This window comes from Sceloporus undulatus, chromosome 11, assembly GCF_019175285.1.
Source record: "Sceloporus undulatus isolate JIND9_A2432 ecotype Alabama chromosome 11, SceUnd_v1.1, whole genome shotgun sequence".
NCBI classification, from domain to species: Eukaryota; Metazoa; Chordata; class Lepidosauria; order Squamata; family Phrynosomatidae; genus Sceloporus; species Sceloporus undulatus.
The window spans coordinates 2,561,495-2,588,732 of NC_056532.1; the positions used below are offsets into that span (position 1 = coordinate 2,561,495).

Sequence of the window (27,238 nt, forward strand, 5' to 3'; positions counted from 1 at the left end):
TGTATTTAAATATACTTTAATTAACATAACAGCGAACATTATATTGACTGATGATGTTGAATTAAAAGGAACCAAATTGACTGCGATGTCGGCCACAGTGCGTTTTGCTCCTTTTCACACAACCATGTTACGTTTCGCAGCTTGCTGCTGAATTTTAGCAGCAAAATATCATGCTTTAAAAATCATGCCAATGCTTTCACTGGGGGCCACAAAAAGGGTTTGAGGGCCACATGGAGGCTGCATTTTGTGCCCACTCCTGCTCTAAATGTTAGGGACTCCTTTCACGCTTATACCATTATAATCTATATTATTTTTTATTATCTCACTTGAACTCCAATGGATGCATCCTATGAAATGCTGGGGTTTATAGTTTGACGCACTAAAGCTCTCCAGATGTGAATTCTGGATTGTTGTTGTGTGCCTTCAAATCGTTTCTGATTTATGGTGACCTCTCATATTTTCTGAAGCTGAGAGTGCGTGACTCACCCAAAGTCACCCAGTGAGAGTTTGCAAACCAAACCCCTGAACTCCAGAATTCAAAGATATAGCCATGTTAGTCAGTAAAATCAGTATGTAAAATCTTCGGAGTCGTAGTCCAACACTCAAACCACCGCTAGCTCTCTGAATTCCAAATATCCCTTTCTAAACTGTAAACCCTAGGATCCCATAGGATGCTCTTATGATATTTAAACTGGAATCGCAGTGCTATAAATGTGTAATGCATAGAGGGCCCAGAACATTTAAAACACCAAACCGATCTGACAGGCAACATAGTGGCTTAATGTGCTCCACAGCGGGCTTCATTCCATTAATTTAGCACCACGATTCCCAAACTTTGGTCCTCCAGATGTTTTGGACTTTACCTCCCAGAATTCCAGACTATTGGCCAAGCTAGTTGGGGCTCCTGGGAGCTGAAGTCCAAAACATCCGGAGGACCAAAATTTAGGAATCATTGATTTAGCATTACAGGCAATTCTACCTGGACGGCTCCTGGCAAGCCATGCCATCTTAACATCTGCCCTCAATACAAAACCGAGGTTCAAACAGCATTTTGCCTGCTGTTTTTCAACTCAAAACTTGGAACTACTGAAACTACTGATCCCAGAATCCCCAGCCAACATGGCAAGAGGGATTATTGGGGGGTGATAGTCCAAGAAAGGACTTCCCCCCCTCCCCAAGCTCTGTATTTTCCCAGAACGTTAAAGCATTTGGCAATTTCTCCCTACCAAAAGTGCACTGATGCATTTTCAGTGACTTCAGAGTTAAAAGATTTGGAATGAAGGAAAAATGAAGGACAGGGAGTTTAGCACCATCCATCCTAAAAAGAATAGGGTTTCAAAATGCTCCCGCTTCTGGCACAATTCACATGGGAGAGAAATTTAAAATGCAGTGCAGACAGAGCCCACAACTGGGCCGTGTTCGAAGACACCGATTTGCCAAGTCTTTCCTGGATCGAACCCAAATTGTTCCAGCTAAGTGGTACACGGCCATCTTCGAATTTGCAGACTCTTATGTCGAACAAGCAGGCATTTAACACAGAGAGATGGATGGAAGTTATTCAGGCAGCTTCACTCCCCATCCGCTTTCATGATCACGGCCAAAGTGATGGATGGCAGAGGGTTCCTCATCTCTCTCCTGGAAGAGGCGATGTGCCTTGGTTTACATGTCTATGGAAAGGTGTGATTCTGTGTGGAAGAACCGCTCTCGTGGAACAACTGGTACAGCTGTGTCTTTGTATATTTGGTGACCCAAATTCTAGCGAGGCCGTTTCAGTTCTTGGCGGCCCTGAGCTTCCGGCGGAAATATTCAGGCGCAGCGTCGTAGAGCCAGTCCGCATCCACCACGCAGAGGTCGCGCATGTAGCATTTGCTGGTATGGAGCAGCTCATTGTACGTGACGCAGGCCGGCTTGCAGTGGAAGAGGACGGAGGACGGGTGGATGGCCACCGGCTGGTGGCTGTCGGTGGTGGTGTAGGTGCCGTCTGGCTGCAGCTCGGCCGTGTTCATGAAGAGGCTGTAGGCCAGGCAGCGGCGGACGTTCCCTGTGTCGGATCGGGAGGACTCCAGGGGGATTGAGAGCTGGATGGGGAAGAGGAAACAGCAAAATAGATACTGGATTAATATGCACTTTGAGGCGCATTGATAGCCAGTGTAGGACTGGACCCCACTCATGGCACTATAAAAGGAATGGACATGCTCCGGAGCCCAAGAGGCTGCACTCGCCAAATGGTGGCAGCTCCTGAAGGCCACAACCACATCATCACGGCTGCCATTTTGACATCTGGAAGTGATGCTGTATCGCTCCCAAAGAGTTTATGTGAAGAGTTATAAATCTGATAACAAAAGACAACATCTAAACATAAGCAAGACAAGACAAAAACGTACAACCATATAATGCAATAGAAACATACAACACAGCATGATGCAAAACATAACAAATAACAAAACCACAATCTGTCAAACAACACACTCAGACATGACATTAATTAAAACGGGGGGGGGGGGGGGGGAAACTACTCATTACTGTTCTGTTACTGTATTTATATCATTTTAAAGCCCTCCTGCGTTACCTTGATGCAAATGTCCCTCAGCTGAGCTCTGATGTCTGAGACCAGCATCATGTTTCTGCTGTTCACAAAGTTTTCTTTGCACCATTCCTGAGACAAAAACGGAAACAGGGAAGATAAGAAAAAGAAGGTATCTGGTTAAGGTCAAGAATTCGGTCCTCACGCTGTGGGATTCTGGGAAATGTAGTCCAAAAAGGAACTTGGCCAAGCTCTCTTTTTGGCTACACGAGCAATGGCATGCTTACAGTCTGAACAGTGGAAACGGAGGAATAGGTCAGATGGGGGAAAGGATTAGAGAGTAGCATGTGTGTTCAATGGGGCAAAGAAAAGAGGCATTACGCTCATGGCCTCCAGCCACTTGCCCAATGTGACGCACCCGATTGCCGCTGATGTTTTTGAAGGCCCGGTAGATGTTGAGCAAAGTGATGTGATCCCCTTCGCTGGAGATGAATTTCTTCCGGACGGCTTGGACTTCATCCCGCCGCGAGGGGGGATTGTAGAGGACGCTGTCCACCGAGAGGAGGGAGACAATGGTCAGGATCTCTTCGCTGCAGTGGAACTTGGGGGCCGTCAGGATGGTCTGCCAAAAAGACGGAGGGAGAAAGAGAGGGAGGGTGGTGTTTTAAACGGAGTTTAACAAGCTAGGCAGCACACCAAAAGGATGTGTTTCTTGCAGTGCTATAGATAGGCCAATTTTCAGTTGCCCAGATTTAGTGGTTGGTCCCCGTCAAAAGCTCTCGACTATGCTGGATTTCTCATACAGCTGGCTGTTTGTGGGCTTTATGAAGGGAAGCAAACCCACAAGTCAGTATCTTACTTTGGAGAATTTGGGCTCCAGGGGAAAGGCGGCCATCTTCCTTCCCAGCGGAGTGAGGATCAGTTGATCGTCTTTTCTTTCCACCGCACCCAGGAGTGCCAACTGCTCGGCGGCGGCCTGGAGTGCCTCTGCAAACACAAAAGGAGGCCACAATGTAAAGCACACTGTGCTGACTTTTCCTAGGGACCACGTTTTCCCCATCCCTTGCTCAGAAAGGCAGGCTTTTGAACATTACAGTGAGCCTTTCGTATCTGCTGGGGTTTGGTTCCAGCATCCCCATGGACGTCAAAATCCTTGGCATCTATGTATCTATATAAATTTTAATTGCATTAAAACACATAACAACAAAACTAACATACAAAGAAAAAGGAAAGAGAAAAAAAACACATAAGCATACATATTACATTACATAGTTTGACTATACTTTTCCCAGTCTTGACCTCTCAAGAGACATGTAAGTTTATCCAATTGCACTAAATCCATTAACTTACTCAACCAATCTTCTACCATTAGGCAGTCCGATAGTTTCCATTTACTAGCGTACACTATCCTAGCGCTTGTAGTAATATAAAATAATAACTTTCCATGTCTTTTCCCCCAGTTCTTCCTTATCACAAATACTTAATAACTGAAGCTTAGGGTCCATCTGTAAATTATGCTGAAGCATTTCTGTGACTACTCCATGAATTGCCTTCCAATATTTCTTAGCAGAGCTACAATTCCACCATGACTGGTAATATGTCCCAATTTCCAGTTGACATTTCCAGCATTTGTTGGAGATGTCTTTATACATCTTAGCAGACTTATTCGGGGTCAAGTGCCATCTAAACATCATCTTAAACCAATTCTCTATTAACTCATAACTTAAAGTATGTTTTAATTTTTTATTCCAAGATGTTTCCCATTCATGTAACATAGGCCTGTTCCAGACTGCCAAAATAAAGCTGCTTGGGGTCTCTTTGGGGGTATGCTGTTTAAATGATGCATGCATCCTAAGAATCTGGACGCTGCACCAAAGCTGCCCTCCAGTGCTTAGGAATGGAGTGTGGCTTTGGTGCGACCTCCGGACTCTTAGGACCCATGCATCATTTGAATAGCATACCTCCAAAGAGACCCGAAGCAGCTTTATTTTGGCAGTCTAGAACAGGCCATAATGTTTTGTTTGATGTCTTGTGCCCACTTTACCATCGGTTCTTTGATCACTTCCTCCTCCATTTCTAATTCTAGCAGACGCTTATAAAAAGAGGCAACTTTATGCACATTATTTGAGCTTCAGATTTAGGAACAGCCTTTTTAATACCTGTCTGTTAGAAATCTGTTAGTTCATTGCTTTAAAAACTACCTCATCAGTTTATCAATGGTCTGAAAAGGCGAATTGTTCTATAAAATGGGATTCAAAGGAGTAATCCAAAGGCCAGCTCATCCCACTTTGTGCATTCAGACCATATGTCATTTCATAGCCTACTTCCCTGCTGGCCATCATGTTTACTACCTGGATCTACACACCTGCAGCTTGCTTACCTGGAGACGGTTTTGACATAAAGTCAAAAGTGAGGACGTTGGGGATCCTCAGCGCCAAAAGGTGGAGCATCACACTGGCCAAGTTACACCTGCGGAAGGGGAGAGACCAAAAGGCAGCCGTCTGCATCTTGCTGTACCAAGTGTGTACAATTTCTATGAAGTGTACAAAATGAAGATTGCACTATCTAGCCTTTCAAGATTTGCCGAACTACCTTCCTTCTGGCTAAAAAAATCTCAGGGCAGAAAACTGGAGCAGTTGTTCCCCTCTCTTGTCGAACCTGTTTATCGTATGGTAAGAGCTCCAGACGGCTTCTCAAGGGGAACCGCAGACTCACCTTTGGATCTCTGGCACCGTCATTTTATCGAACTTCTCAAATTCATCCTCCGTAAAGAGGCGGTAGCAAAGCCCGCTGTCCTCTCTGCCAGCCCGGCCGGCCCGTTGCCAAGCCTGGGCCTTGGAGATCCGCTGGACGGCCAGGACTTCGAGGCCGCTTTCTAGGAAAGAGAGAAAATGGCCACTGTCCAACGTTTTCCATTAGGGCAAGGAAATGCAGAACGCATCAGGCTCTAACTTGTAGGCACAAAACATGGGAGCCAGTATGGTGAAGTGGTCTGAGTGCTGGGCTATGGGAGATCAGGGTTCATAGAATCATAGAATCATAGAGTTGGAAGAGACCGCAAAGGCCATCCAGTCCAACCCCATTCTGCCATGCAGGAAATCACAGTCAAAGCATCTCCATTGACAGATGGCCATCTAGCCTTTGCTTAAAGACCTCCAAGGAAGGAGACTCCACTACACTCCGAGGAAGGAGTCTGTTCCACTGTCGATCCACACCCAGCTATGGAAACACACTTACCTTGGGTAAGTCACACACTCTCACCCTCAGAGGAAGGCAAAGGCAAATCTATAAATAAATCTAACCAATGGGAGCTAGAGTGATGTAGAGGTCTAAGTGTTGAACCAGACTCTGGGAGGCCAGGGTTCAATTCCTTGCTTAGCCACAGAAACCCACTGGGCAAGTCGCACTCTCTCAGCCTCAGAGAAAGGCATTGGGAAACCTCCTTGGAGTAACTCTTGCCAAGAAAACCCTAGGATAGGGTCGCCTTAAGGCAGAATTGACTTGAAGACACATGACAACAATATCTGCAATGCTTTTAATGCTGTGGTCTAGATCTATCTTAACGTTATATCTTTTTATATTTTCACAGCTACATTTTTATCAGTATGTTTTCTTTGTTAGCCACAGGGTCCCAGGGAAATTGTCATCATCAACATCTTACTTTAAGGCTGGAGGATGTAGACAGACTTGGTCAAAGCCCTATTGAGAGATGCAACCCTAGCCAAAGTCTTAAAATGCTTAAGGCAGGAAATCCTACGACTGCTTCCCAGATTTGATACTATGCTCTCAGCTTCAATGAACGAACACAAGTGAATGTCTGCAGCAGATTTACCCACCTCTCACTCTATTGTTGGTCAATGGCCAGAGTCAGCCAGTCCGTTAAGGCACAAAACATGGGACTTACGTACCCGGTGTATACCTCTTGGCTTTAACCATCCCTGTGTCCACGACGTATTTTATGCCTGGTATGGTGATGGAAGTCTCAGCAATATTGGTGGAGAGGATCACTTTACGATAACCCTGGCGGGGGATATGGGGAGATACAGAAATGTTATTGCCATTATTTATTCTTTTACATTTATTCTCGACCTTATTGTTAAACAAAACATATCCAAAGAGGCTCTCTGCAACAGTTAACTGTTTACGGACCAGCACTGGCCCAGGGACCACCATTTTGGGTAGCGCTGTTCGACATGGCATCCCTTTGCCAAATGGCAAAACATACGTAACAACTAAGCAGAATACAGAGGGGGAGAAGGAGAACTGTAGGAAGAAAGCTCCTCCTGCCATATATATATATATGGAAGGTCACATACCTTGGGAGCAACCTGGAAGACCCGGAGCTGTTGTGAGTAAGGCAGAGACGCATAGAGCGGCATTACGACCATTTGAGGGCAGCCATCGGGAAGATGCTTGGAGATGTCCCGACACGTTTTGGTCATGGCTTCGATCTCTTCCTGACCCGTCAGAAACACCAGGATGTCATGAGAAGGGGGAGCCTCCTTTAAAGAAACCATACATATATTTGAGTGATGAGTGGCTGTTGCTCAGACGCAGAACACACACCTTATGCGCAAGAAGTTCCCAGGTTCAAATCCTAATGTGGCCAATGAAGAGGATCAGGCAGCTGGCGTTTGGAAAGACCCCTAGGATCCCAGAGAGTCTCTTCTGGGAGGAGGAAACAATTCTAGGCTACACAGACAGGCAGCCTAACCAGGGATCTGGCAGTTTCCTAGTGTTCACGACACTAATAACGAAGGTGTTAACCATAACTAGAAGTATTGAAAACTGCATCAGACGCGGGATGCCATTTGAAGCGGAAAATACTATTTCGTCTCCTTTGCCCTTAACAGAGGGGCAGTGGGAGATAGTGGCTTAGAGTAAAATCACCCCAGATTTTAATCCCAGTTTTAAACAATTTGTCTAAGGTACCGAACCTATCTTGGGGCTAAAATTCAACATCCCACTGACATGAGAGCCACTGGCCAAAACTACACAGGGCTGCAACTGCAGCTGCACAGTGTAATAGCCCTATTGTGATACTGCAGCCTTATGCTAAGGACATGTGGCCTGGAGTTCCCATATCATGCCTCTGGAGACCTCCAAGAAGTGCTTCCGGAGACATCCAAGAAGACCCTTCCTTTTCATTGTTTGGAACCCTTCTGAAACTCAAAAAGGTCCCAAACATTGAAAACCCAGGCCGGCAATTGACCAGAGGTCACTTCTATTTTCATGAAAACGATAGCGGTATAACCAATGGCTCTTAACCTTCCCAATGCTGCAACCCACAGGTCGAGAACCACAAAGGGGTCGCAACCCACAGGTCAAGAACCACAAAGGGGTCGCAACCCACAGGTTGAGAACCGCTGCACTAGAATATTATAGACTATGGTACTAACCCTGGGTCTTTGGTAACTCTTATGAAAGGGTTGTTCGACCCCCAAAACGGTCTTGACTCACAGGTTGAGAACTGCTGGTCTAGAAGAAGACAAAAATGGACCCTGGGTCCTCTATACCAGCATACTTCCATGGTCAGTGTGTCGGACTTAAACACAGAAAGCCTGGATCTCTTCTGAGCCACTGATCTCAAGTGATGGTGAACCAGTGACCATTTTTGTGTCTAACCCATTTTGCAAGGTTGCTGAAGGAACACACTGGGTAGCGGTCCGGAAGATGGGAAGAACCCTGGACAACATCATAAAGTCCATCCTTAGAGGAAGGCCAGATAAAATGTAGCACTTAAATGTATATAGATGTCGAAATACCGAAATCTGGGGTACCTGATGAATTTGGAAGACCGTGACTAGCGCCGCTTGGAGGTAATCGCTCTGAGGTTGCTTTGCGTAGAAGATCTGGATGGGATGCTGCCGGCCCTCGAGGTAAAGGACAGGGGCTCCGTTGAAGTACTGGGAAAACAGGTCCACATCCATGGTAGCCGACATGACAACCACCTGTGAAAACAGTATGGAAAGAGGATGGTTCTTACCAAGGTTTGTGCTCAAAGACAAGCATTCTTGACTATGGCATGAATTAGACAGAATGAGCCTCAGTGGTTGATAAAGCAGAACCACAGATCAGTGTTTCTCCATCCGCCTCCAACCCGGCCCCCTCGGATTCGAACTCCCATCTGCCAGTGTGGCCACCTTCCAAAGCTCACTTTTAGCGGCAACTTCCCCAGCTCCTTCCGCTTCTTTTGGGCCGCCTTCACCACTCCGAAGAGAACGTCGGTGTGGACAGTGCGCTCGTGCGCTTCGTCCAAAACGACAACGCTGTACTTGTGCATCAGGGGGTCCCCGATGGCTTCCCGGAGCAGCATCCCGTCCGTCAGGAACTTGATTTTCGTCTCCTCGGAGGTGAAGTCCTCAAAGCGCACGGTGTAGCCAACCTGAAAGGAGGAGGGAAAAGCATTGGGAAGAGGAGGAAGGAAGGACGGACGTTAGGTCAAGGTGCGAGTTTTGCATGTTTCCATGTTTAGTTTTTTAATATCTTTATTCAAAGTTTTTATATCACCTTAAAGCACTCTCAGATTCAAACAAAAACACAAAAACATATCCGTATCTCAAGGGATCTCACATAAAATTATCAGCTCATACCTTCAACCTTATAGTCAACCTTATATCAAACTCTATGAAATCTATGAAATCCCCTTCCTTCCTTCCTTCCTTCCTTCCTTCCTTCCTTCCTTCCTCATTCACTCTGTATACTTTCTGTCCCTACCACTCCTCGATATTTCTTTCCCCCTTTACCTTCTTCTTCTCCTTTATATTAACCTTCCCTCTCTTTCTTATGACCCCATGCTTTTCTCCTCTCCCACTCTTCCCTTCAAAACCTTCTTCATCCTTCTCCTCCTACCATTACCTTTCACTTTCGCCTGCCTCCTTCCCTTACTCATACCTTCTCCGATTTACATCCTCCTTCATCATACTCTCTACTAATCTCTATCTATCCCTATTCTTCACTTTCACTTTCATCTCTTACTTGCCTTTTTCTAGGAATCTCTTTCCTATTTCTTCTTATCTGTGGAAATAGTCCAGTTTGAGAGTGCTTTAACTGCACCGACTCAGTACTAGAGGATCCTGGGAATTGTAGTCTATTGTCGGAGAGGAGGCCAAATGTCTTGCAAAACCATAGTTCCCAGGATTCCCTAGCACTGAGCCAGGGCAGTTAAAGCGGCCTCAAACTGGGTTATTTCTGCAATGTGGATGCAGCCACAGCTATAGCAGGTCACCACAAGGATTTCTGTAGGCTTAGCTCAGTCAAAGTCCGACGTACCAGTTTCCCCAGCTCCGTTTTCTTCTCGTCCGAGACGCGGGTGGCAAGGGATATGGCGGCCACCCGGCGAGGCTGCGTCACGGCAACTATGCCTTGGCGCCCGATCCCTCCTTCGTAGAGGTACTGCGGGATTTGGGTCGTCTTCCCGGACCCCGTTTCCCCTGCAGAACGACAACGGCGTCCATATAAGATGCGACAACGCAAGAAGGATGTTTCTGCTCTTTCCCCCCTCCCCACTGAGCGCCCACAGACTTCAGTCTACTCCCTAATGCATCTGAGGAAGTGGATTTAGGTCTAGGAAAGGCCTTGCTGCTGCCAACTTCTTCCTTTCGGGAGTCTCAAAGGTGCAATGAGTCTCTACACACTGATTCTATACATGTTCATAAATAATACAGTATAATAACATGTAATATTATACAGCAATAATGAAAAGGATGCTGAGGTGCCAAGGAAGCTCTAGGGCAAGCGGTCTTGGGAGTGAATACATAAACTAGGAAGGCACACACAACAACAAAAAACAACAACAACAGAGGCAGAAGCCCCGCCCCCTCAGGCAAGGGAGGCAAATAGATGGAGGAGAAGAGAATGACATGCCAAGGGAGGGGTTTGTGAGGCCACGCCATTTGGGGCGGGTTGGGAGAGATCCTCCCTTTCAGCTGCAGTGAAAGGAGGATCTCCTCCAAACCCCGCCCTAAAGGGCGTGGCCTCCACAGCCTCCTTTCTGTCATTGAGAAGGGCTCCTCCAATCCCTGACCATAAGGGGCGTGGCCTCCACAAACCCTCCTTTCTGCCATGAGGGGCTCCTCCAATCCCCGCCCAGAGGCGTGGCCTCCCAAAGGATGAAAGAGGGAGCTATCCAATCCCCGCCCTTAATGGGCGTGGCCTCCACAAACCCTCCTTTCTGCCATTGAGAGGGGCTCCTCAAATCCCCGTCCAGAGGGGTGTGGCCTCCCAAAGGTTGAAAGAGGGAGCTAATTCAATCCCCGCCCTAAGGGGCGTGGCTTCCACAAACCCTCCTTTCTGCCATGGAGGCGCTCCTCCAATCCCGCCGAAGGGGGCGTGGCCTCCTCACACACAATCACCGCCACAAGGGCGGGGCCCCTGCCATCTCAGAGGGCGTGGACTCCACAAGCCCCCCCCCATAATTTTCCCCTAGTTGTGAGAAAGGCCCACCGATGAGGACGGCGCATTCGAGGGCTCCTCATTGCCCAAGCAGCGTCCCTCGGGCCTGAAAATGGGCAGGCTCCGGCGCTGGCTCTCGATCCCTGAGGCGGAGGAGAAAGAGGAGGCGACGAAGAGGACGAGAGCGAGGAGGAGGACGAGGACGACGGTGTCGGCGTCGTCGTGTGGCGCTTCCCTCCGGGCGTTGCTAGCGGCATGGCCCTCCGCGTTGCCCTGAGAGCCCAGCTTGGGCCTCTTGACTGGAGGAAGCAGCTCGCAGCCCCGCTGAGGCATCCTCCGCCGCGCTTTCAGGGAACGTGGGTTCCCGGGACTACGACCCGGCATGCCCGCGCGGAAGACGCGCTTGAACGCATCAAAACGCGCGCGCGCAGCCTTCTGGGAAATGTATTTTCCGCCCCTTGAGCATGCGCAGTGCGGCCCGGCTTGCTTCTGAAGGAGCAGCGCCACCGCGCGCGGAGAGGCGCATGGCGAGAAAAAAGGGCACGGGCCCATAAGGAACCATTGGGGATATTGCGCCATAGGGAACCATGGGGAATATTTGCCCATAGGGAACCATTGGGGGATATTTGCCCAAGGAACCATGGGGGGATATTTGCCCATAGGGAACCTGGGGGGATATTGCCCAAGGGAACCATGGGATATGTGCCCTAGGAACCATGGGGAATATTTTGCCCATAGGGAACCATGGGGGGATATTGCCCATAGGGAACCAGGGGGATATTTGCCCATAGGACACATGGGGGAATATTTGCCCATAGGGAACCATGGGGATATTTGCCCATAGGGAACATGGGGGATATGTGCCCATAGGGAACCATTGGGATATTTGCCCATAGGGAACCATTGGGGATATTTGCCCTAGGGACCATGGGGAATTTGCCATAGGAACCATTGGGGATATTGCCCATAGGGAACCATGGGGAATATTTGCCCATAGGGAACCATGGGGAATAGTTGCCCATAGGGAACCATGGGGAATATTGGCCCATAGGGAACCATGGGGGATATTTGCCCCTAGGGAACCATGGGGGGATATTTGCCCAAGGGAACCATGGGGGGATATTTGCCCATAGGGAACCATTGGGGGATATTTGCCCATAGGGAACCATGGGGAATATTTGCCCATAGGGAACCATGGGGGATATTGCCATAGGAACCATGGGGGATATTTGCCCATAGGGAACCATGGGGAATATTGGCCCATAGGGAACCATTGGGGGATATTGCCATAGGGAACCATTGGGGGATATTTGGCCCATAGGGAACCATGGGGGGATATTTGCCCATAGGGACCATTGGGAATATTTGCCCATAGGGAACCATTGGGGATTGCCCATAGGGAACCATTGGGAATATTTGCCCATAGGGAACCATTGGGGATATTGCCCATAGGGAACCATTGGGGTATTATTGCCCATAGGGAAACCATGGGGGCATGGATGGGGGGGGGATATTTGCCCATAGGGAACCATGGGGGGATATTTGCCCATAGGGAACCATTGGGGATATTTTGCCCATAGGGACCATGGGTGATATTTGCCTAGGGAACCATTTGGGGGATATTTTCCCATAGGGAACCTTGGGGGATTTGATTGGGCCCATTGTGGTATTTGAGGGAAACCATTGGGGGATATTTGCCCATAGGGAACCATTGGGATTTTGCCCATAGGGACATTGGGGGATATTTGCCCATAGGGACCATTGGGGGATATTTTGCCCTAGGGAACCATTGGGATATTTGCCATAGGGAACCATTGGGGGATATTGCCCTAGGGACCATTGGGGGATATTTCCATAGGGAACCATTGGGGATATGTGCCCCATAGGAACCATTGGGGATACTTGGCTCATAGAGAAACATAGCTGATACATACCTATTAACCTATGAATCCCTCTCTTAGGTTTCCCATGCACAGATACTTCCTTATGAACAAGTTCCCTCTCTCCTTCCCTAGCATTGTCCAAGGTTTCAATATGCCCAACTGTTCCCCCATGTATCCCAATGGGCATGTATTCTCCCATGCTTCCCAATGGACAGATATTCTTTAATGACTCTCTATGGTCAAGTGTGCTTTCCTTATGGGCAAATATTGTCATTTGCTTTAGTACGTCCCCACAAAAAAACAGCACAAACGCAGGCCTAAGACTCTCACACTTTCCAGTTGTTTGTTCTCCTGTGTGGTTTCCAACCATCTAAAAAGATACACAGACGGCAGCAGAAAACCTACCCAGACCTGGAACAACTGCTAAGGAAGGTCAAGGAAGAAAGTATAAAGGCAGGCATAGAGAAAACAAAAATGACGACCATGGAGAAATTCAACCCAATGAGGAAACAGAAATAGTAAAGGAGTGCTTGGCATTGATAGGAACAGGGTCTAAAGCCAGGGAATGAGAAGAAGATTAAGAATGGGGAGGCAGCTATGAAAGAACTGGAAAAGATCCTAAAATGCAGATATGCAACTGAGGACCAATGTTAGAATCATGCAAACCATCGTATTCCCTGTTATCATCTATGGATGTGAGAGCTGGATATTAAGAAAGAAGATAGGAAGGTAATTAATTCATCGGAGATGTGATGCTGGAGAAGAGGGACAAGGATCCCACGGACGGCCAAAAAGACAAGCAAATGGGCCCTAGAGCAGATCGAGCCAGAATTTCCCTGGAAGCCAAGATGATGAAGCTGAGGTTGTTGTACTTCGGAGACATCATGAGAAGGAAGGTCTCATTGGAAAAGACCATAATGCTGGGAAAGGTGGAGGGAAGCAGAAAGAGAGGGAGGCTGCATGCTAGATGGATGGGTTCAGAGAAGTCATGGGCATCAATCTAGAAGACTAAAGCAGAATAGTGGAGGTTAAGGGGCCTTGGAGGTGTCTCATCCAAAGGGCCGCCATGAGTCAGGGCAGATTGGAGGGAAGGGAACAACAATGAAGTTAACAACTGGCCAGTGGAGCCTGCAACATGTATTTTGTGCATTTTGGTTGGCCCAATAAAGGTATCTCTCTTGTGGATTTGGGATGATATTGTAATTCGCTATTTGACCAACATGGCTACCCCTTGCTATCTTTCCAAATGCATCTGAGGAAGGAGACCAAAGTCTAAGAAGCTCATGCTGCCAATTTCTTTTTCTTTCAGTGTGTCTCAGAGATGTCACAAGATCTCTCTATGTACTGATTCTACAGACTAACATGGCTATATCTTTGAATCTTCTATTTCCATTAGTTTCAAAAGGCACTGCAAGGTGTCTTTGCGTATTGATTTTTCCAGTCTCAGACAGGTTTTTGAATTCTCCTGCATAGTCAACCCTCTGAAGCCACTGATCCAACCATCCACAACCTGAAAATATTAACCCCCTCTGTATGTATATATGTATGTGTGTGTATATATAAAACCTTAGCAGATACCAAAGTTTCACTGTACTGTACATAAATTTAACAGCTATTCCCAACAAGGTGCATCTATGCTGTAGAAATAACACAGTTCGACACCACTTTAAGTGCTGTAGCTCCATTGCACAGAATCCTGGGATTTATAGTTTTGCAGGGTCTTTACCCTCCTCTTCCAAAGTGTACTCACAAGACTACAAAGCCCAGTATTCTGTAGGACGGAGCTGCGGCAGACAAAAGCGGTATCAAATCGAGCCTGGATGTCACTAGATGCAAAAATGTCTTACCTGAGGCTGCCATGCTTTGGACATATGTGACTGACTTGAAAAGAAAATGCCTGGCAAAGTGGAAGGCGGTAGGAAAAGAGGATGATCACATTAGATGGGCTCAAACCAGGAAAATCCCAGCTCCCTTCACTTTTCAAGACCTGAGCGGGATATTTGATGGCAGGAGCTTTTGCGGGTCTCACATTCATTGGGTCACTATAGATTGTGTGCTTCCAAGGTATTTCGGACATATGTCCACGGTGTAGTGCTTTGAGTGTCATGACTATGTCCCTGGAGACCAGAGTTCAAATCTCCGCTCAGTTATGGAGACCCGTTGGGTGGCCTTGGGCAAGTCACACTCTCTCAGCCTCAGAGTTGGAAGAGACCATAAGACCCATCCAGTCCAACAAAAGGAACACAGTAGGCAAAGGCAATCCCTCTACCCAAACAAATCAGGCTACGAAAATCCCATGATAGGGTTACGTACCTTAAGCCAGAAACAACACAACAATTGGGCGACTCCTGCCATGGGGTTTTCTTGGCACCATTTATTGCCATGACCTTCCTCTGAGACCAAGAGTTATTTGCCCAAGCAATCTAAACCCTGGAGGTGCTCAGTGTTGCTGCTACGTCTGCATTGGAACCACTATATCTCTTCTGTGCTCAAGTATCTTTCTTTCACATGCCCACTTCTTCAAAACAATCTTATTTTTCTTAGAGGGGAGCGAGTGCTCCAATAAAACACTTACAGAGCCCTATGGCCATCCCTGATGTAGGCAAGACCCAAGAGTTTCCTAGAAACCATTTCTTTCTTTCTCGAGTACAGCTTTTTCTCTTGAGAACCTGGATTTCCTCTTCTTTCCACCAAGAGGATTGTGTGGGATTTTGCACAGACCCGATACCTCCTTTTCAGATAAGTCACAGGAAGCCGTTCCACCTTTTGTGAGAAAGCAACGTCCTAAGAATGAAAAAGCTAGGAAGACAAGGAATGCCAGACGGACGTGGGACTGAAGGGATATGCCAAACCAGAACAGCCAAACACCAATAGTATATAAAAACAGGATTGCTGAGGATTGTAGCATGAAGTCACGATAACCAAACTGGCCAAGGTGAGCCAGCACTAGGCCAGCTAAACATAACCCCTCTCAACATACTGGTGTTGCAAGTTACTTAGGACTATCCTAGTCTTGATCTTAGTGCCAGCGTTGTGGCTGTGAGATGATGTGGATCCCATACCTTCTCCTCTCCTTAGCTCCCCTGTCAAGGCTGGTCTACCAGATTGCTTTATCAGCAAATCTGAAACTAGCCGTCAGAAGGACAATTCTACTTCTGCCTAACCACTACCCTCTACTACCACCTTATCTTTACGTTAGGATTGCACTGTCTGGCTGCAAATCTCTACTCACATCCTGGGTATAAGGCCCACTTGCTTCTAAGCAGACATATCTACAGCTGCGTTGTCCAGCCTTTCTTGTGCATGGCTTCGGTAGCTGCTTTAGGCTGTAGTCGGAGGATACTTCTGTTTTTACTACAGCTCCCAGAATCCACCAACCAGTTGCTAGGCGAATTTTGGTTCAAAAAAAGGAACTCTTCCAAGCTTTGGCTGCAGAACAAGTGACAAAAATGTGTCACTTGCAGAGAGAACGCGGCGCAGGAGCCATATGTAGCCAAAGCACCCATCTTTTTCGTCCGTAACGCAACTAGGAAGTTGCTCTTTCAAACTGAAACGCGGTGCGATTGTATGCAGATGGTTGTAGGTCCCAATTCTAGGTCTTAAAACAGAGACATGGTAGTAACAACCAGGCAAATACCTCCTTTTCCCTTTCTCGCAAGTGTAGCGGTAGAGTAACTTTTGTAAACATTTAAGTATGGCGGCAAAATGGCAAAATCCACCCAGGTCTTTGAAGGATAAAACTGGCTCTTCTACGCTGGTTTGTTTCAGAAGCGTTTTTGCCAGCGTCGGACATTAAAGGGAAATGTTAACCGGCTCACAACGAAGAATTAAATCAAAAGGTTTATTTGTCTGTTTTAAAGTTCTCCAGTTCTTGTATCAAATAAAATTGGGGGGAGAAACGCATTCAAAATATATATATATATTTATATGTATTTTCTGTATATACACAAGAACTGAGGGTCTCAGGAGATGTCTCGAGAAAGTTGCCGTTTCAGTTCTCAGCTCACGCAAAACTAGCGCCTCTGAGCCTTTCGTACAGCAAAGCCCTCTTTGTGAGGACTTGGCATCGCCGCTGGTTATACGTCTTTTGACGTGGATGTAATGTGTTTGTCTTTTTGTCCCGCAAAGTGCTTCGTATGTCCAGGCCAGTCAAAGTGTCAAAACTCCCTTTCTCCACCAGAGAAGGGCAAGGGGATCCATCTTCTCCTGGGTGTCTCTCCTCTCAGGTAAGGGCCTGGCAGCCTCCCTTCAGCCTCCCAGGCGCTGCCCTTCGCCCCAGGCAAAGCCTCCGGGTCGCTCTTCCGGCAGCGGGTTGTAATTGGGGTCGTCTTCTGGGGTGTCAAATATTGCTTTCCTGTTAAGCAAGTTTTAAAAAAGAAGGCTCACCATGAGGTCAAACCTGGCCGACAATTCCTTGCCCTATTTGGGAGGCGATGGCAACTCCAGCCCTCCTAAGATCCCATTCTGGCCCTTTAAGACTTCCCAGTCACACACCCCAATTTCAGTATGGGATCCTTCCTTCTGTTCTAAAAGGTTGGCTTTAGGGTGGCTAAGGCCTGTTACAGACTGCCAAAAATAAAGCTGCTTGGGGTCTCTTTGGAGACATGCTATTTAAATGACGCCTGGGTCCTAAGAGTCCGGAGGTTGCGCCAAAGCCAGACTCCATTCCTTAGCACTGGAGGGCAGCTTTGGTGCAGCTTCCAGATTCTTACGATGCATGCATCATTTAAACAGCATACCTCCAAAGAGACCTAAAGCAGCTTTATTTTGGCAGTCTGGAACAGGCCTAAGTTACTGACAAGAAAGCGCTGGAAGGTAAACTGCGGTGGTTTTCTGGCTTCCACCATTTCCAATACATTCAATACATTCAGCCCCACCTATCATGTGAATGTGCTCCTGCCCTGAGAAGTTCCCCAAAACTGCTTTTGAACCCTGGAATAAAAACAACAACATAACAAAACCACACATCCTTGACTTGCTTCGATGTCCGTTTGTTCTCTTTTGCTTCTGGGGTTGACAACTGTGTGTTTTAGGGAGCAAGAAGATGCCACCAATTATGGTTTGGAGGGGCTCCTCGCTTTCCAGGCCCATTTTGACCCATTATTCCGCTTGTCTGAATTATGGATACTGGGTTTAGCGGAACAGCTTTATGAACAGACAGTGTTATTCACCAAGCATCCTTCACAAAAATATTATTGTCTAATTTAAAATATTAAATGCCTAATTAACAATTTATAAGCCGCTCTGATAGCCTTTTGGCTGAAGAGCAGGGTATAAATAAATAAATACATATGATGGTTGTTACGGGACAAAACCTGTTTGGCTCTTTGTAAACGGAATCTTTGCTGTGTGGTTTTGCAAAGTGTTGTTGTCCTTTTTGCCACATGAATTTATCAATTAAATGGGAATTTTAAAACTGCCACTACACATCAACAGTACTGCTTACCCTCCCCTTCCTTACTATTATGACTGTGTAGGCCAGCCTTCCCCAACCTGATGTCCTCCAGACATCTTAGACTACATTCCTATGGGGTTGTGGGGAGTTGTAGATCAATACAGTAGATCTGTCGGCCCCGCCTGGAATAGTGTGTCCAGTTTTGGCACCCCAATTTAAAAGGGATGTTGAAAATCTGGTGGGTGTGTCCAAGGAGGGCGACTAAAATGGTGAGGGTCTGGAAACCATGAAGCCCTATGAGGCAAACTTAGGGAGCTGGGGATGTTTTGCCTGGAGAAGAGAAGGTTAAGAGGGGTATGATAGCCCTGTTTAAAATACCTGAAGGGATGTCATTGAGGAGGGAGCAAGCTTGTTTTCTGCTGCTCCAAGAGACTAGGACCGGAAACAATGGATGCAAGCTGCAGGAAAAGAGATTCCACTCAACATTAGGAGAACCTCCTGACAGTAATGCTGCTGTTCCACCGTGGACATGGAAAAACTCCCTCGGAGTGTAAGTGGGTCTCCTTCCTTAGAGGCTGGATGGCCTCTGTCTGGGATGCTTTGATTGAGCTTTCCTGCAAGGCAGAAAGGGATGGACTGGATGGCCTTTGCGGTCTCTTCCAACTCATGATTCTACACCTGGACAGCAATAGCACCCAGAGTCCAACCACTGCCCATCTTATTAGTAACTTATCGCACTGACTCAGCAGTATTCTCTGGTCTCAGAGAGATGTTATTCCCAGCCCAACGAGAGGGCTGGGGGGCTGAAGTGGAGCTTCTCCATAAGGATGTTGCCCGCATGTGATGCTGCAGCAATGAGGTGAAAGCTTTTGAGCCAGCATTTTAGATGCATCTCCCTTGCCACCCCCAGGAAAAATCTGATTCATACTTTGTGAGGGCTGAACCTGAAAACTCTCTGCATTCAAAGCAGCTCTATCTATAAGGTATACTCTGCCTTGGTCCAGGCCTCAGAGGGAGGAAGAAAGTGCCGTACTGATCCCCTTCCCATTACCAATCCCTTCTTTTGTGTGTGTCTTTTTAGACTATAAGCCTAGAGGCAGGACCGTCTAATTAACGGATTATATGTACAGCGCTGTGTGTAAACTTACAGCGCTACATAAACGAGCTTAATAATGATCAATTAATGTGATATGTGAGGTTCCATTAGCAATCTACAAGTTTCGGTGCATGGTCAACTTCATTAGAAGTTCAGGTTAAAAACAAAGGCCACCCTAGTTATAGAAACCAAGGCAAACGAGAGGCCAAAACTCATTCAAGACACCTTGCAAATGCAGCCCCATCTTTTCCCCCTTTTTGCAATTCCTTCCCTGAACACAAACACTCTGAATTCAGACTGCACTTTTCTTTTCCCTCTTCCTTCAAAACCCCACAAAGACCTGTGTCACAAGAAGACACTCACAGAATCGACGGCGTTGAGAAAGCCTTCCTCCTCCCGGCTGGTTTGGGAAGACTCTTCCAAGAGAAATATATGTGGCCGACAGCAATGCCTAGAACAAGAGGCGGAAAAGGTTAGCGCTTTTCCTCGGTGCCCTTTTGCCGATAAGTAATACTACCTTTATAAAAACAAGGTCACGCTGCAGTTGCACTCCCATCTTAATATCCTCATCCCATTAAGTTTTTGGGAGGATGATGGACAAAAATTTGCTTATAGTGATGAAAGACTAACCTATATTGACTGCTGAAATGTCAGAAAATACTCTCTTTTTTCCCTTTAAGGACACAAGGTTACTAAGAGGAAAACATTTAATGGACACTAGTTAAGTCGGTTAAAACAATTACGTACGTCAATAACTTGTTGTGTAAATTGAATTATAGGCGAATGCATATGGGACGAGTATTTTCTCAGGTGTCTTACGGATGTAGACCAGAACCAAGGGACTGTTTCCCTTCAGTTTCAGAGAACTGGAGATCAGAACACAAACACCGTGTGTATGGGAGGAAGGGATAATCTCTTACAAAAGACCCTGATTTCCTCTTTCCTTTCAGACTTTATTATTATTATATCCACTTTTCCACAAAGGACTCAAAGCACGATCCAAGAGTGTACCGACTTCTCAACTTAAACTATAATGCAAGATAACACACATCTGGCAAAGCCACAAGTTGCTTTCTCACTCCAATCCAGGTTTTAGATGTGTCTTGTTGCTTTTTGATTGTTTTCATATTGTACACGCCTTGTCTTTAAACGTTTAAGACATCCAGGCTGGCTGGCTGTCACGCAGAATGTGGAAACCAGAATCAACTGCTTGGGTTTTATCAACTTCACAACAAAAAGCGAAGGATTTCTCCTCATCCACTCGATCTTACCTAAGAGGTCAACGATTGATGAGTTTCCAGCAGAGCGAAAACCCCAGAGGACCCATGGGAGAAACGGGGCCTGGACGATGAGAAGCCAAAGGAAGTTCATCCGACGAAAAGGTTCCTGCGGCTCCAGACCATAGACTAGCATTATGGTAACGCTGCCCTAAGAAACAAGCCAAGTTGACAAACAAGCCAAAAGCTGGAGAGGAGAAGGGTTAAAGAAAGAGTCGCTGCACCCATGTCAAGACATTGAGACCATTCGTTATCTTTGCACAAATAGGTAGCATAAATTGTACTAGGGTTTGGCAGTAAAACTATATAGATGATGTTTAGATATATGCAAACCACTGATTTGGGTACTTAAGTATAACTTAACTAAGGCCCCATACAGACAGCCCAAAAATAAAGCTGCTTCGCCACCACTTTGGGGTGTGCCTGTTAAAGGTGCATGCGTTCCTAGGTCCGAGCTGCACCAAAGCTGCGCTCCAGTCCTTAGGACTAGATTATGGCTTTGGCATGGCTTCTGGACTATTAGGAATCATATAGAAATAGCATACCTCCAAGGGTCCCGAAGCAGCTTTATTTTGGCCTGTCTGTGAAGCGCCCTAAACACACTATTTTGGTCCAACTCTCCCTATAGCACAAGCTTTTGTAATTCAAGTTTTCCCCATGTTTCCCATTTTTCCCCCAAGAGAAGTATAGGGCAATCCCCTCTCTCATAAATTACTTCAAGATTTCAGACATGTTTCCTCTCTCCCTCAAAAGACACCTGAATTTCGTTGCCGCTCCAGATTTCCGGGGCAGTACAGCAGCCATCCTGCAAGGAAAGTATCCCTCCAGCACGATACACCCAGAAGATAAAGCACTTCTTCTCCCAGCCCCGTTCCCGTTTTCCAAATCACAACCCATTAGAGCCCCAGCAAATATACAGTCCTTAGCCGTCCACCAAAAGGAACAATAATACAAAATCTGCCGTCCGACCGCGGAAGGATCCTTCCTTCAAGCATCCGGCAGTAGCGATATCTGCAGTTATGAGGTCAGGAATTAGTGGCTCCGGGACACACTCTTCGTTTTTAGGTTTCCCAGCCTATAAAACTACCACTCCTGCCTTCTTATACCATAGGACTTGATGTTATACACATCTACAAATATATATGGTGAAAGGAAAGAGTTTAATTTCCCTGGAAGCATTGACCCCTTCTAATCTCTCACTCATCTAGCCTTTAGTATGGCACAAATAGCTTTGCCTACTGGGTTTTGTAAGTCCTTTGGCATTGTTTCCCTTTGCTTCGTCCTTATCATCCTTCATTACATGCTCCTAGGTCAGTGATGGTGAACCTTTTTGAGGCTGAGTGCCCAATTGCAACCCCAAACCCCTTATTTATTGCAAAGTGCATGTCTCCCTGGCTTTCTCGTACACAAACTCTGGGGCAAACTCTGTGTGGGGAGATGGCACATGTGCCCACAGAGGGCTCTGAGTCCACCTCTGGCACGGCTGCCATAGGTTTGCCATCACTGTCCTAGGTTTTACCCTCGGTCTTATCCATGGACATATCAAAAGCCTAAACTTTGCCCCCCAAAAACCTGCCCTCGACTTAATATGAGGCAAATTTATTCGGTATCTATGGTGACTGAAAAGTAACCCCACTGATCTTGAAGGGTTTACCTGAACTCTGAAGGTTAACTCAGAGTTCCCATAACTGAAATATGTATCGAACTCGAAATGTTTCAGCTATACTTGGCATGAGTTCCATTTTAGATAGACAGATAGATCAATGAGACTGTTCCTCTCCTCTGAGACCGGAAACCGTCGCTTGGGATTTTGCATCCTTGGTTTGCACTCTTACAACCATTAACAAAGATACAAAATATCATATAAATAAAAAGTTAAACCCAACCGGCCCACAAGAAAAGGTAGTTCGTGATGAGCCGCCATACCTGCGAGAGAGACAGAAAACCGAACGTTTAAAGACTGTAATAAAAGCATTATTGTTATTATTATGATATAATTGTCCTGTTCCTTATCTCCGACCGCTTTGAAGTGATTTGTTGTATTTTATCATATCGTTGAATTGCTGTGTTGATCTATTTTAACAGGGCAGGGGATAATGGGAGCTATTTTAACGTATTGTACGGCTTTTTATTGTTGTAATGCCACCTCGATCTCAAAGGAGAGGCGGGATAAAAATAAGATGTATTATTATTTATTGATTATATTATTAAATGTGCAAAGCCTCTGATCGTTTTAAATGCGGGATTTAAGGCTACATTTCTTCTCAAGAGGAAGAGATGAGAGTAAACTCAGTGTTATCTGAACATGTACAGAGTGCATTCATGTTGTCAATATGCAGCAGCTAAAGGCGAAGGCACTTACTTGAAAATGCTTAAATATCAATTCAGGGTTGAAATACAGCTGGAACGGCGTAATCAATTCTAATTGCTGGAACAAATGAGAGAAACAAAAGAGGTCACCATTAAATGCACTGTTATTCACTATTGCTTTGAATGGAGGGATGTTGTTTGCTAGGTTAATGTAAGCTGTTGTTGTTGTGTGCCTTCAGGTTGTCTCTGATGGACCTATCGTGGGGTTTTCTTGGCAAGGTTTGTTCAGAGGAGGTTTGCCATTGCCTTCCCCTGAGGCTGAGAGAGTGATGGGTTATAGAGTTTAACCGGCGAGCCACATTTCGGAAGCCTGGGGTTTCAGTCTCTGGCTGCTCTTTGGGCAAAGGCAAAGGTCAGTCTCTGAATAAATCAAGCCAAAAGCTATTCCATAAACCAGAGAGTTCATGCGGAAGCACACAATCGCCACAATGTTAGCACACAGGTTCCAATGCTTAGGTTTCAAGAGGTATCATCCCAGGCCTAACCTAACACTCAGTGTTGAAGGTCTACCAAAGCAAGGGATGCGACTCAAAATGGTGGTCTTGGGACCAGTGGTGTTGGTTTTTGGAGAGCTTCCAGGAAAGGAACGCAATTACAATGGCGCAAAAACACAAACACGGCCTTGGTTCTTGGCACATGAAGGGGAAAGAGGGTTTTCCCACATCGCATAATAACCAAAGAGAAAGCAGTGCTGTCTTATTAAAGGGCTTTTTTAAGTGTCTTCTCATAAAGAGCTCACAAAATGAAGTGTAAAACTACCTGAAGGGTATCTATCTGTCTATCTATCTATCATTTCAAACAAGATTGTTTTGTGGCTACATTTAATTAATTAATTAATTACTTTCTATCCTGCCTTTCTCTCCAAAGGGACTCCGAAGGTGTCTCACAATAACAATTTCAATTCACTTAAGATGGATTTCTATCTATCTATCTATGTACAGAGAGAAATAGAATAACACACACACACACAAATATAGGTATATAATATCTATTTATTCCTATATATTGAATATACTGTATATAGAATAGTATCTATCTATATAGAGAGAATAATATCTATATATAGAATAACACACACACACACACACATATATATATATGGAGAGAATAATATTTATGTGTGTGTGTGTATATATATATATATATTCTGTATATACACAGAGAGAGACAGTATATATATATATATATATATATATATATATATATAGAGACGAGAGATAATAGAAAATACATATATATATATATACATATATGATATATATATATATACACACACACACAATATCTATCTATATATAGAGAGAATAATATATATCTGTATCTATATAGAATAATATCTATAGAGAATATATATACATACATATATACATATATAGGGTAATCTCTCTCTCTATAGAGAGAGTAATATGTCTTATTTCAGGCCCAAACTGGAGTCCTGGCCCATCCCTCCGAGGCCTGTGTCCTTCCCTCCTGTGGCCCTTCTGCTGGGGGAGATCATGTAGTGTTTGTGAGGAGCCCCACCATAAAACTACACTTCCCAGGATCCCCCTCGCGCGCGCGCTCCGCGCCGAGCCCCCTCCGTCCTGCCTGCCTTCCGGGGCGCCGTGAGGGAGGGAGGGAGGGAGAGGAGGCTGGCGGAGGCAGGGTCTCCCCGGGGAGCGACTCACCACGGCGGCGGTGGTGAGGACGCATGCGGTGGTGTAGGCCCTGGTGACCGGGGGCACCTGCAGGTACTCCTGCCGGAAGGTCTGGTACGCCATCTTGGCGGCCGCCACGGGCCTCGACGCCGCCTCACAGCGCCTGCTACCACCGCCCGGCCAATCAGCGCACGCCAAACGACACCCGCCCTCCAATCACCGCGCGGCCCCGCCCACTCCGCCTCTCCTCAGCCAATCCGAGGGCTCCACCTCCCTTCTGCCTCGCGCTGGACCAATGGGAAGGAGACAGGCAGGGAGGCAGCGACCATAGAGGACGATCGGAGAGAGTGCCCCGCCGCGTCGCCGCCGCTCTTGCTTTCTCTCTCTATGGTGGAGGTTGGGGAATTGGCGGGAAGATAAACATTAAAGGAGGCTGCGAGTTCAAATCCTGAGCAAAGGGCCAACAGAGTCAGGTATAGGGGGCTCCGGGCGCCCGAGCGGCTGTGACCCGCCTTCAGTACCGTTGTTGGGGGAGAAAGGACGGAGGTACACCCTGGAGACTAATAACTATTATTTATATATATATATATATATATATATATAAATATATATATATATATATATATATATATATATATATATATATATATATATATATAATAGTATCTATAATTCTCTCTATATATAATAAGAGAGACATATTATATATAGAGAGAATTATAAATATTCTGTATAATGTATATATATACACACACAGAGAGATCTGTATATAGAATAATTATATAGCTATAGAATAATATATATAGAATCTCTCTCTCTAGAGAGACTATCTATATAGAATAATATATATATATATATATATAGAGAGAGAGAGAATAATATCTATGTATATAGAGAATAATATCTCTTTCAATCTATAGAATATACATATAGAGAATATCTATGCATATATAGAATTATATAGAATGTCTATATACAGTGAGAGAATAATCTATATATAGAATTATCTATAGAATAATATATATATATATAGAGAGAGAGAGAGAGAAAAAATATATATATATATATATATATATATATATATATATAGAATAAACATTGATTGATATAACTAGACACACACACATATAGTTACATCAATCAATCAATATTAGTCCTACTAAGATACTGGACAATATACTAGATACTAATAATATACTAGAAGGGTCTGTGGCTGCAGAATAACACACGCACACACATAACTGTGGTCACAGACCCTTCTAGTATATGATTAGTATCTAGTGTATCCTCTGGTATCTCACTAGGACCAATGTTTTGGCTCCTCTTCTCTGTCTCCGCAGCCCAATCGCTGACCATGTCGGGGGACCTGATGGCCTACGAAACCCAGTTCTTTGGCTTCACGCCGCAAACGTTGATGCTGCGGATCTACATCGCCTTCCAGGACCACCTTTCGCACATCATGCTGGTTGCGGAGGAGGCCATGCTGAACAAGCTGGGAAGCGCCCATCGCAGCATCACACCTTCCCTCGTCCGCAGGGGCACTGAGCAGTTCTTCTCCTTCATGAAGGAGCGTTTCGAAAGCCTCTTCGGACAGATCGAAGAGACCCTCCTGAGGACGGTGCTCAGCCTCCCAAAAAACGTCCTCCTTCCCGAACACCAGGTCCAAGAGAAGTTCCCTTACTCCGCCGAACAGTTTCAGGAGCTGCAGGACGAAGTCGGGCGGCGAGAGGAGCGGCTCAAGGTTGAAACGCGCGCCGGATGCGCTCTCCAGGAAGAGCTGGAAGAGCAAAAGGTGGTCCAGGCGCACCTCGAAAAGGTCCTGCGTTGGTTTGACGGCTTGGACAGCGTCAGCCGGGAAGAAGGAGGCGGCAACCTCAAGGAAGGCTTCGAAGCCTTGACGAAAACGGCCACCAAACTGCGCGACGTCGTGCGGGAAGTGGAACGGAAAATGGACCAGTTGGAGAAACTGTGATGGCGGATGGAAAACATGAAGGATCCCTCCTTGCTCCTATTATAGCCACCAAATCCATTTCATTGCCTCTCCTCTCAAAAGTATCATCATGCCCAGAGCATCAATGGTGCCCAGAACACACTGCAGAAATAATCCGGTTTGAGACTCCTTTAACTGCTCTGCTTCAGTGCTGCAAAACCCTGGGAATTGTAGTTTGCGGTGGCACCAGGGCTCCCAATTGAGAAAGCTGAAGGTCCCACAAAACTACAGCCCCCCAAATTCCCTCGCATTGAGCCAGGGACGTTAAAGCGGTCTCAAACCGGATCATTTCCACAGTGTGGTTTGGACCTTTGCAATGGCTTCTAATACCACAAAATGACCTACTTTGTGTGCGCTTCTTTCAGGGACCTCAGCATCATTTGTAAGAGGCATGCGCTGCAGATGTGCCTAGCTTGGAAAATGCTCTTCTTTTAGGCTGAGGTACTTATAGGAGTTGTAAACCAGAAGTAACTTTCCAAACTTTGAACTGTATTCTTTATCTCCCTTCCCAAATCCGCCTCTATTTGCATCCTATCAATACTCTATGAGAACTGCTACCTACTAAACTTGTTGGATCTGTAACCACAAAGTTGTATATACCTAGTAAATTAGATTCTTTGCCTTTCTCTGGGTCTCTGAACCACAATAAAAATTAAAGGATGCTTTCGAACA

At 46.0% G+C, this 27,238-nt stretch overlaps 4 protein-coding genes across 6 annotated transcripts in view; 2 read left to right on the forward strand and 2 right to left on the reverse strand.

Annotated features, from left to right (window-relative positions):
- On the reverse strand, window positions 1–8,840 carry DHX33 (DEAH-box helicase 33). Its single transcript, XM_042442873.1, has 10 exons — window positions 8,682–8,840; window positions 8,305–8,475; window positions 6,841–7,026; window positions 6,433–6,544; window positions 5,240–5,399; window positions 4,905–4,993; window positions 3,384–3,511; window positions 2,943–3,146; window positions 2,570–2,656; window positions 1–2,078 (listed from the first exon to the last, which is right to left on the reverse strand). The coding sequence occupies exons 1-10, from the start codon at window positions 8,838–8,840 to the stop codon at window positions 1,770–1,772; spliced, it is 1,605 nt and encodes a 534-aa protein (XP_042298807.1). The 3' UTR covers window positions 1–1,769.
- On the reverse strand, window positions 1–24,768 carry DERL2 (derlin 2). The gene is given in 21 exon segments (XM_042442889.1): window positions 1–2,078; window positions 2,570–2,656; window positions 2,943–3,146; window positions 3,384–3,511; window positions 4,905–4,993; window positions 5,240–5,399; window positions 6,433–6,544; window positions 6,841–7,026; window positions 8,305–8,475; window positions 8,682–8,909; window positions 9,797–9,957; window positions 16,034–17,155; window positions 19,656–19,743; window positions 20,564–20,715; window positions 20,717–20,787; window positions 21,504–21,554; window positions 21,556–21,580; window positions 22,415–22,461; window positions 22,463–22,495; window positions 22,932–22,997; window positions 24,607–24,768. Coding segments are annotated over 10 exon segments (732 nt in total). The 5' UTR covers window positions 24,700–24,768; the 3' UTR covers window positions 1–2,078; window positions 2,570–2,656; window positions 2,943–3,146; window positions 3,384–3,511; window positions 4,905–4,993; window positions 5,240–5,399; window positions 6,433–6,544; window positions 6,841–7,026; window positions 8,305–8,475; window positions 8,682–8,909; window positions 9,797–9,957; window positions 16,034–17,049.
- Window positions 1–27,238, forward strand: part of UBE2G1 (ubiquitin conjugating enzyme E2 G1) — a 554,317-nt gene that overhangs the window by 492,114 nt on the left and 34,965 nt on the right. The gene's annotated exons all lie outside the window — the stretch shown is intronic.
- On the forward strand, window positions 24,760–27,238 carry MIS12 (MIS12 kinetochore complex component). Of its 2 annotated transcripts, none has more exons than XM_042442890.1 (2): window positions 24,760–25,122; window positions 25,917–27,238. In XM_042442890.1, the coding sequence occupies exon 2, from the start codon at window positions 25,931–25,933 to the stop codon at window positions 26,546–26,548; it is 618 nt and encodes a 205-aa protein (XP_042298824.1). In that variant the 5' UTR covers window positions 24,760–25,122; window positions 25,917–25,930; the 3' UTR covers window positions 26,549–27,238. The 2 variants fall into 2 exon arrangements, with proteins under 2 accessions (XP_042298824.1, XP_042298825.1); XM_042442891.1 differs by having other exon boundaries at window positions 24,760–25,049.

Excerpts from the sequence above, each read along its gene's own strand:
- MIS12 (XM_042442890.1), top strand. The coding sequence starts at position 25,931 with ATGTCGGGGGACCTGATGGCCTACGAAACCCAGTTCTTTGGCTTCACG.
- DHX33 (XM_042442873.1), bottom strand. The coding sequence starts at position 8,840 with ATGCTGCTCCGGGAAGCCATCGGGGACCCCCTGATGCACAAGTACAGC. Across the intron at positions 3,512-4,904 it reads TATGTCAAAACCGTCTCCAG|AGGCACTCCAGGCCGCCGCC; the intron begins GTAAGCAAGCTG and ends TTGTGTTTGCAG. Across the intron at positions 2,079-2,569 it reads TGAGGGACATTTGCATCAAG|CTCTCAATCCCCCTGGAGTC; the intron begins GTAACGCAGGAG and ends TTCCCCATCCAG.